We start from the raw sequence: 14,254 nt of genomic DNA, 5'->3' as shown, positions 1-14,254 counted from the left end.
CCCTCTGAGCCGTCAGCAGCCTCCTCGAGGGGAGGATTAGGAGGGGGCCAGGCGTGCTCTGCCTGCGCACTGACCACCAGACTTCTCTGGGGGGCGCCAGCACCCCTCCCTCTGCCCGCCGCCACAGCTCTCTGGCGCTCGGCCTCCCCGCAGTCTCCCTTCCCAGCCAAGGGGAGGGTCCTTGGCCTAACGGAGGACCCAACCCAGCCTCACCCAACCCTCCTCTTGGAGGGCCTGTGAGTCCCATTTCCCCCACAGTGGGTGGGCGTACGGCTCCCTGGTCCCCTTCAGCACCTCCACGGTCCAAGTCGAGAGAGCCCCCAGGCCCAGCTCCCCCTGGCGGGGGCCTCAGCAGTAAGCTCTGGGGACCCCGGAAAGGCCTGTCGGGACACAGCCACTCAGGGCCCCATCTTGCTGAAGCTGTGCTTCCTCTCCTTCCCTCCTCGGGGACTTCTGTGTGGGCCGTGGATGAGCCAGCTTTCAGGGGACGTGCCTGTCAGGAGGGAGGGTCAGCAGCCCCCAGGCAGCCCTGACTGCGTGTGCTTTCCCCTCCCCTGCCCCAGGCTGAGACTGCCGCCAACCGGATTTGCAAGGTGCTGGCTGTCAACCAGGAGAATGAACACCTGATGGAAGATTATGAGAGACTGGCCAGCGATGTGAGTGTGTCACTCCCCCCCTGCCCTGGTGGCTCCGCCAGAGCTGAAAGATCAGGTCACCTCTTGTTACTCTCTGCCAAAGGTCATGTGACATCTGCAGAGGGGAGAGCAGGGATGGCAGCGAGACTTTCTAGAAAAGGTCGTAAGGTTATATAGGCTGTGGAGTTTGACCAAGCCAGTATGTGACCTTGCGGGTTGATTTTACAAGGCTAAGGGGTCAGACTGCTGTGTCACTGTGCTGGCTGGCTCCTGGGGTCTCGAGCTTGGGTTTCTACAGAGGTACTCAAGGACAGAGTTTTCTGAACACCTGGCTGCATTAGAATCAGCTGGGGAGCTTTTTAAAAATTCCTGTTCCCATGCCCCACCCGTGGAGAGACTTGATTCCATAGGATGGAGAGAGACCCGAGAGCTGATACGGTGACAGGACAGCAGTTTGTCACGGCAGGCCCCCGTGCAAGCACTTCACGAACAGGATCTACCATCTCCACAACAGCCCTGTTAGGAGGGAACTCCTATTACCCCCTTTTCCAAGTGAGGAAACAGGCCCAGAGAGGGTCAGGCACAAACCCACCATCATGCGGCTGGTGGGACGGAGGTTCAAACCCAGGCAGCCCTGCTCCAGAACCTGAACCCGGCCCGTCAGTTGGGAATGTGGGTGTTTAGTACATCTCTTCTAGATTCTCCCCTTCATTTTTAAAATTTCCATATTAAAAAAATAAAAACATCTAAGCTCCCCAAGAGGAGTAGTTTGACTGCTCTTCTAGACCAGTGGTTCCCAGACTTTGAGATTTCACAGACCAGGAAAATTTAGGAAAGTATTTGCCAGCCAACCTAGAGTGGTGAACTTTTTATTTTGCCAAGTTAAGGATATTTTTAAAAGAAAAAGCTACCGTCTGTTCCCACCATCATTTCTAACACCTAGGAAAGGTTAAGACGTTACATCTTAGAATCCCAGCCCTTCCCAAGAGAGGGCAGTTGGCATCATGCACCAAGATGTCAACACACGGAGACCTTTGTCCTTGGTTTTCTCATCCTGCCAGAGGTTGGCATTTGGGAACCGCTTCCCCGGGCCTATCTATGCTGGACAATAATCGATTTTCCTCTCCTAGGATTGTTCTAGAATGTCCAGTTTGTTTGCTTGTTTGTACCCTGGTCTCACTCCATCAAAGACATGAGTGGCTCATACAGGTCACTTTCTTTTTCAGTTGTACTTTCTAATTTTCTATGTCCCAGGCCCCGCGCATGGCACTGACCACCCCAGAGTGAGCCAGGCGTGCAGCCAGCCCTGCCCTTGAGGCGCTTACCGTCAGTGGCCAGGACGCAGTGAGGCTCTCAGCGTGGAGCTCCGTGCAGACGGCGACAGCGGGCTCTCATGGGGGCGCGATGGGGGCGGCCACCCAGGAGGGGCGTCTGAATTGAGGCTGCCCCACTTAGATGAGGGGAGGAAGACCAAGAGCAAAGGCAGGAGCAGGAAGTAGCCAGAGAACAGCCCCGTGGTTCAGAGGGGGCACGTGTTCCCAGAATTCCTGGTCGTGGGATTCCCATCGGGAATCATGGAGAAGTCGAGCTGGGGAGCAGGGGTGATTCCCCAAGGTGGGGCCCTCGGACATCCAGGTCCCATGTGCCCATGAGCCGGGGGCGGCCCTGTCTGTGCTCGGAGGGGCCCCTGCGAAGGCCACCACAGCTTCCTGTGGGCCCACAGCTCCTGGAGTGGATCCGGCGCACCATCCCCTGGCTGGAGGACCGCGTGCCCCAGAAGACCATCCAGGAGATGCAGCAGAAGCTGGAGGACTTCCGCGACTACCGGCGCGTCCATAAGCCGCCCAAGGTGCAGGAGAAGTGCCAGCTGGAGATCAACTTCAACACGCTGCAGACCAAGCTGCGCCTCAGCAACCGGCCCGCCTTCATGCCCTCCGAGGGCAAGATGGTCTCGGTGAGTGCCGGAGGGCTGAGGGTGGGCCAGGGCCCAGGAGGTGTGCGGAGCTGCAGATTCCCTGTGAGGGGCGAGGGGCAGCTCCTCACCACCCACAGGCTTATCTCCCCAGCGTGGTCTTTCTTAACTAGGATGCACAGCTTTCGGGGTGCAGAGTGCGGTGGGGCATGCACTGGACACTTTACTGTGTTCCTTCTCCCCCCATCACGCCGCAGAGTTTTACACCCATCCCCAAACCACACCATAGTTTGTGTGGAATTGTTTGAATTTGGACCCTCATTTGGCTGTGACTCCAGGACCTCCAGTGCTTGAGGCCCCTTCTCAGGGGAGGGACAGTATTCACTGGACAGTCACCTTCTGACTCCCAATGCCCCGTATGGCATTCGTTCATTTTCACTCATTCATTTACTCCAGAAGTGTTGACCGCACCTGCCATGTGCTGGGCCCTGTCCAGGCACGCAGGTACAGCGAAGCCGGGGAGAGGTGTGACCCCGGCCCATGTCTGCTGCCTTCCCGTCATCGTTCAGGGAGGCATTGCCCTGCTGGGTGCCCCAGCTCCCCGTGGTAGCCCTGCCCTCTCCTGCCCCCACAGGACATCAACAACGGCTGGCAGCACCTGGAGCAGGCCGAGAAGGGCTACGAGGAGTGGCTGCTGAATGAGATCCGCAGGTTGGAGCGGCTCGACCACCTGGCAGAGAAGTTCCGGCAGAAGGCCTCCATCCACGAGGCCTGGACCGACGGTATGACCCTCCCAGCTCCCTCCCTCCTTTCTTGTCTGTCGGAGACACACACACGTGTACGCACACACAGACACACACACACACACAGAGCCCCTCCTGCCTGCATAGCGTCTGTTTGTCAGTCCCCCTTTCCTGCTGCCTGGGAACATGCATGTCACAAATGCCGCTTTGGGTTCATCCAGCCCCAGGCAGCAAGGAACGGTTTGGGGCCAGGTCCGCCCAATCTGCCCTGGCCTCAGAGATTACTTACAGGTGGACTCCTTCCTGGGTCACTGGACCCTGTGCCAGCTGCACAGGGACGTGGCCCCTGTCCCTGCCACTCTGCCACGTCTCCCCTGAGTGTGGCGCCCCTCCGGGCCAGGGTGGGCGTGGGGGTATGCTCTCCCCTCTCTGGCAGCCTGGGTTCACACAGCCTGCCTTCCGTGCCCTGCACCCTTTGAGACTGTGGACTTCACACTGAAGAGCCAGTGCTGGCTGGTCTGTGATCCTGAGCACGGTCCTTAGGGCGGGCCAGGGAGCCGCCTCCTGGCCCCGCTGCTCGACTTGCACCTGCTGCTCGCTGACCACCAGCCACGCACCCTTCGGTGTGGCCCGCCGTGGGAGCTCTTTCTCACCTCTGCCCTGTCCCGGTGCCTCCCCTGAGGGCCCTCTCCCACAAGGGCAGCAGTGACTCCGGTTTCTCGGCAGCTCTGCAGCTGCCTGTTCCCTTGGCTCGGGATGTGGAATTCCATCACGTCCCTGGCCCTCATTCGGGACCCACACCACGGCTGAGATTCCGGATCCCAGGGGCCCAAAAGCTTTCAGGAAACGGCCAGCGCCTGGGAAAGCCGAGCGCCTTCCACTGGACTCCCACCCTCCCACTTCTGGCTGCCTCCTGCCCTCCCTGCCCTGGCCCTCCTGCCACCACTGCCCAGCTGGTCTCACAGTTCCTTGCATTGCTCAGTATGGTTTTTCATCCCTCCCACCCTCCCAGGTCCCTGTGAGATCCTCACTGAGCCCCTGGGGGCTCCTCTGGCCCCACCCACCCAGCTATTTGGCAGGCAGCCCCAACCCTGGTCAGTTGCTGAGACCCACCCAGAGGCACCCATACGGAGCCTGCCCCACCCTTGCCGGCATGCGGACACGCAACTCTGCAGGATCCGCAGACCTGGGCCTGTGTCACCTGTGTCCCTAGCTGCAGCCCTGCTAATGCCCTCCTCACATTAGCTTAGGCCGCTGCTCTCCAACGGCAGCTTCCCGATCCAGAGCAATACCCTGATCCCTCCTCTGCCAGGGAAGGAATGCAGAGGAGGAGAAGCCAGAAGGCGAGGCGAGGAAAAGGTCGCCTGGGCCAGGGATGCAGGCACCTCCCTCTGCCTCACAGAAATGGCGCCCATGGGTTCTGCCCCCCAGACCTGAGGGAGGGGGTGTTGGCATTTAGTTTATTCGTTTGTTCTTCATTCATTCAACAAACACCTCTTGAGCCTCTTCGCTGTGCTCAGCAATTTCCAGGTAGGTGAGGTCCCTGCCCAGGGAACTGCAGATTTTGACATCTCTCTTGTCCAACGGCCCTTGGACGTGTAAGTGGATTTATCAGCACCCGTGTCCCACGCTTGGGCTGAGCTGTCTCCTGTCATTATCCACGGGTTGTAGCTCCATCATCCTCTCTTAGGCTCTGAGTGTCATCCCTGGGGATTTCCCTTCTGGGGGCCTCTTATCAGCCCTTCAGCCTCTCTCCTGGGGCTCCAAGAGGCCCTGAGAAGATGGTCTCCTGAGGCCGAGGGGTGTGGGTGTGACGGCCCACCGGAGCTCCTTCCCTGGGAACCACTCTGGCCGGCTTTCACCCGAAGGCATTTAGGAGAAGTTGGCCCAGTCTTCAGCCAGGGCCCAACTGGTTCAGTGGCCTCCACACGCCCCTGCCCCACCCCTACCTCCCCACAGGCACTTTGGCATCTGGCCCTGCCCGTTGCATTAGCCCGGAGTCCCCCGGCAGGCCTGTCCACTCTCATTCCCAAGACCTGAAGCCTCTGTCCTCTGAACCACCCAATTATGCAAAACAGGAGGACAGACCGGCCTCCCGACCCCTCTACACCCCTGTGGGGGGTTGGGGGGCAGAGGGCGGGTTGAGCCACCATCACTCTGTGCCCCCTCACCATCCCTACAGCCTGCAGGAGTGAGCGCCCATGTGGATGCTTCTCACAGGGTCTTAGATTGGGGAAAAAGCAAAAATGAGCCCCCATCCCCCCCTCGGCCTGGCTGCCCCTTGGCCTGGATCCCAGGCAGCCGTGGCCGTGGCCCCCTCCTCCCGATTCTTCCCAGCACACCCCTGGCAACTCCCTTGCTGAAACTCTGCTGAGGCAGAAAAGTGGTAACCTACTATTTCTGGTTCCCACCCTTGGGAGAAGGCAATTTGGAGAAGGGAATTGCAAGCTTGCCTTTGTGGTTGAGCCTGCTGCCTGGGGGCTGGAGTAGCAGGGCCAGTGCAGTCAGTGTCCCAGGCTGCCACCTCCTGTCCGCCAGTGCCGGACCCTGTCCACGGGGCGGCTGAGGTGCAGACGGGACTGGCTGGTACTCGGCCTTCTCAGCGTCACCTCACTGAGGTTTTACCCTCGGGCTGGCACTGGCCTCATTTACAGAGGAAGAGCAGGTGGGGAGGAGCTGTCTGCCATCCCCTGCTCTAGGCAGGCAGCTGTTGGTTGGATTTTTTGGTGCCAGCTGAGGAGGGGGTCTCTGAGCTGTCGCTCCAGGGGTAGCCTGAGGTAGCTTTAGGGGTTGGGGGTCCCAGCCACCTTTCCCGGCCAGCGTTTCCCCCTTGGTTCTTTGCAGTACCCTTAACTGTACTTGCAGGGCTCACTTGAGCTTCTGTCCTGGGGTGTATAATTAGCCAGGCTCCAGGACTAATAGCAGTGTTCCTCCCTTCCTTCAAAGGGCCTGACAATGGGCCCTGCCTCGCTGCACATGGAAAGCCCTTAGGATAGTGTGGAGCAACAGATGTGTGATAGGACTCCCACCCCGAGGGGGCCTGGCGCCCAAGTGCCAGGGGTCAGGCTCCTGGAAGAGCCCTGACTCAGACTTCCCCTTCCCCCCACTGCTGAGGCACGGCTGCAACGCCAGCCTCTTCTCCAGATCACAGCGGTCCGCAGATGGGTGTCCACATTTCCAGCCCTGGTAGCACAATCCAAATTCTTACCGTCTACCAATAAAGGATACTAAGTTTAGAACCCACAGCTTGAATTGGGATATGTCTCAAGCCCACCAGCCCCACAGTGTCTCCCAGCTCCATCCAGGATCTAGTTGGGCGTAGAGGTTCCTGCAAAGGGCAAGGAAAAAGGTTCTGGAAGTTTCTAGCTTTCATGGCACCATCCTCGGCAAGGCAGGGCGTGGGGTCCACACCCAGTCTCCCTCCCTCTGGTTGGACATCGCTCTGGCTGGACGTCCCTCTGGCACTGTTGACGAAGCACCCCCTGCCCTCCACCCCACCCCAGGGAAGGAGGCCATGCTGAAGCACCGGGACTATGAGACGGCCACCCTGTCGGACATCAAAGCCCTCATCCGCAAGCACGAGGCCTTCGAGAGCGACCTGGCCGCACACCAGGACCGCGTGGAGCAGATCGCCGCTATCGCCCAGGAGCTCAAGTACGTGTGGGCTCGTGGTCCCCCGTCACCTGCTTCCCCTCCAGCACCCAGTCCAGAGCAGCGGTGGGGCAGTGGTGGAATGGGGTCCCCCAGCCCTTTCCACCCTCTCACCCTCCTTTCAGATGCCAGGGAAGAGCCTTACAGGATGATGCCTTTTGCCCACCTTGTCTTTACCCCAGATGAGAAACAGTGGGATCTAGATTCTCCAGCAGAAGGGAGGTCTCTGACCCCTTGTCCTGATTCCTCAGGCTGTTGGGGTCCCTGGGGCTCCCCCTCCTCTGCCTGCCACACCAAGGAGACCCCCTGGCCCCCTGATGTGGTGGGCGGCCTAGCCCCCACCGCTCCCACCCGCTGCTCCCTGAGGGAATCTGGCTGCACAGAGAGCCCATTGTTCTGCCCGGCCCCTTCCCTCTCCTGCTCAGAATACACTTATTGTAAGAGCTTCCAGGCAGTCGGTGCTCTGCCCTCCCTTCCCCACCCCAGTCAGATAAACTTGTGCACACAATTAGTACACTGAGCCTCCAGAGCCAGTGAAAGGGGGCCTTATTCCACCAGCGCAGCGGCCAGCAGCAAGCAGGGCCCAGGGAGTGGGAGGCCCAGGCCATTACTTCATGGAAAATCCACAGGCCCTGGAGGGCGGCAGGGCTCCCAAAATAGCCGTCTGCTCAAAAATAGGATCCTTGGTTGGATCTGCCCTTTCCACAGACACCCCCTACCCTGTCACAGTCATCCGCAAAGTTCTTGTTCCTGCAAGGCTGGGGCCTAGCGGTGATGCCTGGTGGAGCCCCACGCCGGGCAGGGCTGGCTTCCTCCCTGACTCACGCCCTCCACACTGCCCACCTGCTCTGGGGGCTCCCCATTTGCTCACCCAGAGGCAGAAGTACCACTGGGCCTTCACAGTACCAGGGACACGGCGTCCCCATTGAGCACTTTTGGGGGCACCCCTTGGGGTCCTGCAGCTCCCCTAGGATCGAGCCCCTGTACCTGGCTTGCCCAGGCCGAGGAGAGTGAGGTCACAGACGCAGACGTCCACCACCCTCAGGGGTTGTGGGGTGGGACATGGGCAGGTCCCCACCCCCACCCCCCATTGACAGGCGAGCTCCTGGAAGCCGGTGGGAAACAGACTTGGAGGAAATCCTAGGCCAGCCCACTTCTCAGGCACTGGGAACAGCCATGTGAAACCCATTACCCTGAGCCGGGAAACAGGCGGTCCCTGAGGCAGCTTTCTGGACAGTAGCCCTGGAGGAGAAAGGGAGGGCTGTTTGGGGTGCTGTCCGTTCCCCCGAAGATGAGTCTGAGTCATTTAATCCCCCAGCGATCCTGTGTTACGGAATGGGAACTGAGGCACAGAGAGGCCAAGGGGCCTGCCCAAGGTCACACAGCTAGGGAGTGAGATAGGACTGGAGCCTGGGCCGCCTGGTCCCTGTGTGAAGCACAGCCTGGCTCCTCCTCCAGCCCTTGCCTGCTCCCCTCCCCCAGCCCTTGCCTGCTCCCCTCCCCCGGCCCCTGTATCCTGCCTGCCCGTCTGGCTCACCAGGCAGGCGACACAATCCCTGTGTCCTGGTTCCCATGTCGTGTTCCTCCCCGTAGTTGTTCCCCCAGCCCTGTACACTGACTCCCTAGGAGCCTGCTGCTAAGCGTATCCAAGTGTGGACCCAGGAGGCAGGAATGCTGGGGCTGAAGAGAGGGAATAAGGGGCAGGGGGCCGGGAACTACGGTATCAGCTTAGTGTTTCCAACCTCAGTCATTGCAATAATCATACCCATTCCCTAATCAGCTCACTTTTTTTTTCTTGAATATATTGTTAGTTGCGTACAATGAGATTGCAGGCTAGTTGTACATTTTTTTCTTAATACCCATTAAAGTAAATACACAACCTTTAATGGGTAACTGTTGCTACTTTTACCTACTGGGTGCAAAGGACTGCTCTGTGCAGTTCACATGAGTTCAGTAACTTGGTCTCCATGATAACCCCACCCCCATTTCAGAGGTGAGAAAACCGAGGGATCCAGAGGGAGTTCATTCGCCCAGGGTCACACAAGTTCAAAATCGGAGAGCTGGAATTCACACCTAAGGAACTTGGCTCCAGAGCCTTATGCTGTAACCAGTGCGCTCTGCTAGACTTTCTTTAAATGGAAAAAGCAATCCGGGGGACTTCCCTGGTGGTCCAGTGGTTAGGACTCTGTGCTCCCACTGCTGGGGGTCTGTGTTCGACCCCTGGTCGGGCAACTGAGATTTCGCCAGCCTACAGGCATGGTCGAGGGCCACACTCTGGGAGCCCTTCGTCAGCTTACAGTGACAGCAAGCTCTGTTATCCTCTCCCCCCAATTCCTCCTGCCCCGGGCCAGAGGGGTGATTGATGACTGATGTGCTTAAGTATTGATATCCCCTGGTACCAGGGCCTGGGACACCTGGGGGCGGGTGGGTCCAGCACACCCTGACTGCCCCTGCTGGGTCTCATCACCCTCTGCCCGGCCCACAGCGAGCTGGATTACTACGACTCCCACAACGTCAACACCCGCTGCCAGAAGATCTGCGACCAGTGGGACGCCCTTGGCTCTCTGACCCACAGTCGCAGGGAAGCCCTGGAGGTGAGGAGGGGGCGATGCCACCCGCCGAGGTCTATGCCTCGTTGCCCTCAGAGCAGGGGTCTTCCCCTGACCCCCTGGTGCCCCCGGGCCCCTCCCCACCGTACACGCCTCCTGCTAGCTGACTGACCTCCCTCCTCTGTCCCCGTCCCTCCCAACACGCACCAGAAAACGGAGAAGCAGCTGGAGACCATCGACCAGCTGCACCTGGAGTACGCCAAGCGGGCAGCCCCCTTCAACAACTGGATGGAGAGCGCCATGGAGGACCTCCAGGACATGTTCATTGTCCACACCATCGAGGAGATCGAGGTCCGCCCCTTCCCCTCCCGCCCCGCTCGTGGCTCGTGGGGCCTCCACGGGGCCGGGCTGCGCCCTCACCCCTTCTCTTCCCGCCCCCAGGGCCTGATCTCAGCCCACGACCAGTTCAAGTCAACACTGCCGGACGCTGACAGGGAACGGGAGGCCATCCTGGCCATCCACAAGGAGGCCCAGAGGATCGCCGAGAGCAACCACATCAAGCTGTCAGGCAGCAACCCCTACACCACCGTCACCCCCCAGATCATCAACTCCAAGTGGGAGAAGGTAGGCGGCACCCACCCGCCGGCAGGGCCGGGGCAGGGCCAGCCAGGCGAGGGGGCCGCCGCCCTGACTGCTCCTGCCTGCGTCCCCTTCCCCAGGTGCAGCAGCTGGTGCCCAAGCGGGACCATGCCCTCCTGGAGGAGCAGAGCAAACAGCAGTCCAACGAGCACCTCCGCCGCCAGTTCGCCAGCCAGGCCAACATCGTGGGGCCCTGGATCCAGACTAAGATGGAGGTGAGGGCGAGTCGCCCCAGCCCTGCTGGGTGCAGGAGACTCTCCGGGCAGAGTTGAGGAAGAGCCCCCACTGAACGGGAGGCTGCTCACCCCTGGTGGGAGGGCCCAGTGCTCCGCGGGGCCGGTGCACTTGGGGGCCTGGTGGATCGGGGACCCAGCTCTCGTGGCCTCATGGGATTAGGAGCGCTGATAACATATTCATGGAAATGGCAGCACCATCCAGAGGGAAACTGTGCTAAGGGGTCAGGTAGAGATGGGTTCGAGTCTCGACTCTCCCCTTGACTTATGATCGGGGAGTCACGCACAATTTAACCTCTGTGGCTCAGTTTTCTCATCCCTAAAAGGATGAGGAAGACCATTATTGCATTCCCTCAACAGACACTTTTGGGCACCGCCCTATGCCAGCCCCATCACAAGCACTGTGGTGTAGCTGTGATCAAGGTGGTCCGAGCTCAGACCCTCACCGCACCCTCACTCTGCCCTCATGACTCAGCCACGGGAAGGCTTGTAACCATGCCAACTGCGACTCGGGCCACCACTTACCGAGTGCTCACTGTGTACTAGGCACCCCACTGACCAAAGTGGCCTCACTGAAACTCACGGCAGCCCGAGAGAGGACCGGGCAGGTCGGCTGCGGGGCTCAGTGCCCCCTGCACGGCTTGGTTGCCGTGGGAGGCGAGGCGTGGGGTGCTCGTGCCCAGGAGCATGGGTTCTGAAGTCGCCAGGCCTGGGTTCCGATCCTGGCTCTGCCTCTTAATGTGATACGTTACCCGCTTTGGGCCTCAGTTTCCACCTCTGCGGAATAGGCCTGTCCCAGTCTTGGGCCTCACAGGGAGTCAAGGGGGGGAAGCAGTGAGGTTAGCCCTGTGGAGCGTTGGTGCGGAAACTGCATCGTGGCTGCTGTTACCCTGGAGGGTGGGCCGGAGGGGACCCCTGGGCAGAGGCCCCGGGCGGGAGGCGCCCTGGCATTGGGGCGGCCGGCGACAGACCTCCTCCCGGTGGGTGGCTGGTCGTGGCCTTGGGCCCGCCAGTCCCACGCCCCAGTAGCACCGCCCTCTGTGCAGGAGATCGGGCGCATCTCCATCGAGATGAACGGGACTCTGGAGGACCAGCTGAGCCACCTGAAGCAGTACGAGCGCAGCATCGTGGACTACAAGCCGAGCCTGGACCTGCTGGAGCAGCAGCACCAGCTCATCCAGGAGGCGCTCATCTTCGACAACAAGCACACCAACTACACCATGGAGGCGAGCCCGCGCGCTGCGCCCCGCCGCACCCTGCCCCGCCCCCGCCCCGCCTGCCCCGGGCTTGGGGGGGTGCCCTGTGGCAGCCCATGCTGGGCCCGGCTGCCTTATCCCAACCCCCTGGAGAGCTGGGAGGGCAGGCAGCACCCACCCCCCAGTGTGGCCTCAGCCCTTTCATCCTCACTTGAGGACGCAGATCCAGCCAGCATGTGCGGGAATCCCATGCCCTGGCTCGCTGCCGCCAGGTTACAGCATCAGGGCTGGTTGCCATCCTATCGGTAGCTTGAAATGGTCCGCGGTGACAGCACTTATTAGACCATGCAAATCGGAAGATACCACCAAATAAAAGGGGGGAAGGGCTGTTTCCCCAGAAAGCTGGTTAAACATTGCCCAGCGTGTCTCTGCAAAGTTTCCCTGTGGATCCTGGCACAGGTATCAGGACCCAGCTGTCTGCTGCATCCGTCACTGGGACATACACCGGTGTGACGTGAACCCCGCTGGTTGGCAGAGGCAATAGGCGGGCACCGTGCCTGTGTCCCTGTGCACATGAGCCCCACGGGAGAGTGTGGGGCTGGGTTGGCATTTGGGAGGAAGTTAGGGCGAGCCTGACTCCAGGCCACACACACCCCCGCACAAGGAGAAGCCAGTTCCGAGCCCCCCTCAGCTACAGCTGCGGTGGTCCCAGCATCCCCACCTGCCGGCCCAGCCCACACTCACGCCCTCATTCCTCCCGCAGCACATCCGCGTGGGCTGGGAGCAGCTGCTCACCACCATTGCCCGCACCATCAACGAGGTCGAGAACCAGATCCTCACCCGCGATGCCAAGGGCATCAGCCAAGAGCAGATGCAGGAGTTCCGGGCGTCCTTCAATCACTTCGACAAGGTGAGCCGCTCCCTCTGCCCCTTGGTGTCTTCCCTCCCCACTGTCACCTCCCACCTTGCCCCCTCCGTCTTTGCATCTGTCCATTTGTTCACATCACAGTTGCTGAGAATCAGAGGCCACTCACAGGGGGCGGCAGGGCCCCAGCCACTGAAGGGGGTGCAGAGGTGCATCACCTCGACCCACAGCGTGGGCAGCTTCCCTCAGGAAGAGAAAGGGGAGTCCCAAGCCCTGCCCCCGGGGCTATGCATCCTCGCCCACCTGCCGATGCAACCCTGAACAGACAGGTCCCAGCACACCAGGGATTTGAGACCTGACTCAGGAATCTGATCCACACATACACACAGTGTCCTTAAAAGTCAGATTTGGTCTGGCAGCCCCTTTAGAGGGGCCCTGAGCACCAGTTTGCCCCGGGCCCTGCCGGGCCTGATGTGTCATCTGCCTGCTTTCTGTGGGTAGCATGTGCTCTGGGCGTTAGGCAGGGGCCCAGCAGGAGGGGGTGCAATTCCCTTTCTCCCACCCCAAATTCTGGAGGTGAGGAGAGCTCCCCTCTTCCCTCCCAGGAGTCCTGGGACTCAAGCCTCAATCCTGCACCTCTCGGCTCCCTCCCCTGCTCTGGCCCAGAGGAGCTGGGAGGAGGCCTCTGACTGCCCTCCAGGCCACCCACGCCCCTCCACCTGCCCCGCCCTGGCCATCACCTTGTCCACGTCACCTCTAACTCTGTGTTTCCCTCCCCCGTGTGTCCCCTTCCCCCGCCGTCTGCATGTGACCCGGGCCCCTCTCCCCGCCTCCGTGCTGGCCTGGTCTCCACACCGCCCCTTGTGCACACCTGCCTTCGGACTCCGGCAGGACCACGGCGGGGCGCTGGGGCCAGAGGAGTTCAAGGCCTGCCTCATCAGCCTGGGCTACGACGTGGAGAATGACCGGCAGGTACGCGCCCCCTGGGCCCAGTGGACTGTGGCATTAACTGCTCTTCTCTTTCTCTCTCTCCTTCTCTCTGTCTCCCCTCCCTCTGGCCATCCCACCCCTTGCCATCATGTGTGCCATTTCACGGGCTCTCTTGCCTCCTCCCTGCCCTGTGTTTCTCCGGACACCTTCCCCCTTACCTGGTCTCTCGGGGCCGCCTCTGTCTCCCCTGCTCCCTGCCACTGTCCTGTTTCCCCGCTGTGCACACGGGGCGGCCCCTCTTGCCTGCTCTGGGCCCGGTCTCCTCTGCTGTCCCTGCGTCCTCGAGCAGAAGCAGACAGGCAGCATGGACTCCGATGACTTCAGGGCTCTGCTTATCTCCACGGGATACAGCCTGGTACGCCGCCTCTGCCTGCCCTTGCTGCTGCGCCTCTCCTCCCCTCCTCCACCCCTCCCCCCCTCCTCCTCCGCCCCTCCCCCTCCTCCTCACCCTCCTCGCCGCCTCCAGAATGTCCGCGTCCTCGGGGACACTCCTCCACCAGAGCAGCGTGGCCTGGCCTCCCTCCTCCTCCTCTGCTGCATCTGCTGGTTGGGGTCCCTCCGATGACTCCCTGAGCCTCCCACCTCCTTTCCTGGAAGTCTCCGGAGAGAGGAGGTCAGGCCTCCAGCTCTCTCCCCTTCTCTTTCTCTTTCTCTCTTTCTTTCTTCCTCGCCCTCCGGAGCTAACTTTCGAGCCAGGGCTGAGGAGCAGTAGACCTGTTAGATCCACTCCCCAACTCCCCACTTCCCAAAAACGCGGGAGGGGAGGCGCAGCGGGTGCGCGGCCCAGGTCCGGGGCAGGTGGGGCCGCCGGCCGGGGAGCCAAGACCCTTGGAGGCAGGCT

The 14,254-nt window shown here is 60.9% G+C and overlaps 1 protein-coding gene across 5 annotated transcripts in view; it reads left to right on the top strand.

The window, feature by feature from the left end:
- ACTN4 (actinin alpha 4) overlaps nt 1–14,254 on the top strand; it is a 72,936-nt gene that overhangs the window by 56,897 nt on the left and 1,785 nt on the right. For 2 of the 5 annotated variants that reach the window (XM_059905015.1, XM_059905014.1), the window contains exons 9-19: nt 564–656; nt 2,359–2,589; nt 3,182–3,329; nt 6,794–6,944; nt 9,427–9,535; nt 9,701–9,841; nt 9,932–10,114; nt 10,210–10,344; nt 11,409–11,588; nt 12,322–12,468; nt 13,703–13,768. In XM_059905015.1, coding sequence (XP_059760998.1) covers nt 564–656; nt 2,359–2,589; nt 3,182–3,329; nt 6,794–6,944; nt 9,427–9,535; nt 9,701–9,841; nt 9,932–10,114; nt 10,210–10,344; nt 11,409–11,588; nt 12,322–12,468; nt 13,703–13,768 — 1,584 coding nt within the window. Of the gene's footprint in view, nt 1–563; nt 657–2,358; nt 2,590–3,181; nt 3,330–6,793; nt 6,945–9,426; nt 9,536–9,700; nt 9,842–9,931; nt 10,115–10,209; nt 10,345–11,408; nt 11,589–12,321; nt 12,469–13,314; nt 13,396–13,702; nt 13,769–14,254 lie in introns of all 5 variants that reach the window. The other 3 variants (XM_059905013.1, XM_059905012.1, XM_059905011.1) reach the window with 2 other exon arrangements.

The sequence above is a fragment of the Balaenoptera ricei genome, chromosome 19 (assembly GCF_028023285.1).
Source record: "Balaenoptera ricei isolate mBalRic1 chromosome 19, mBalRic1.hap2, whole genome shotgun sequence".
Lineage (NCBI taxonomy): Eukaryota > Metazoa > Chordata > Mammalia > Artiodactyla > Balaenopteridae > Balaenoptera > Balaenoptera ricei.
This window is presented reverse-complemented; position numbering and strand designations above follow the sequence as displayed.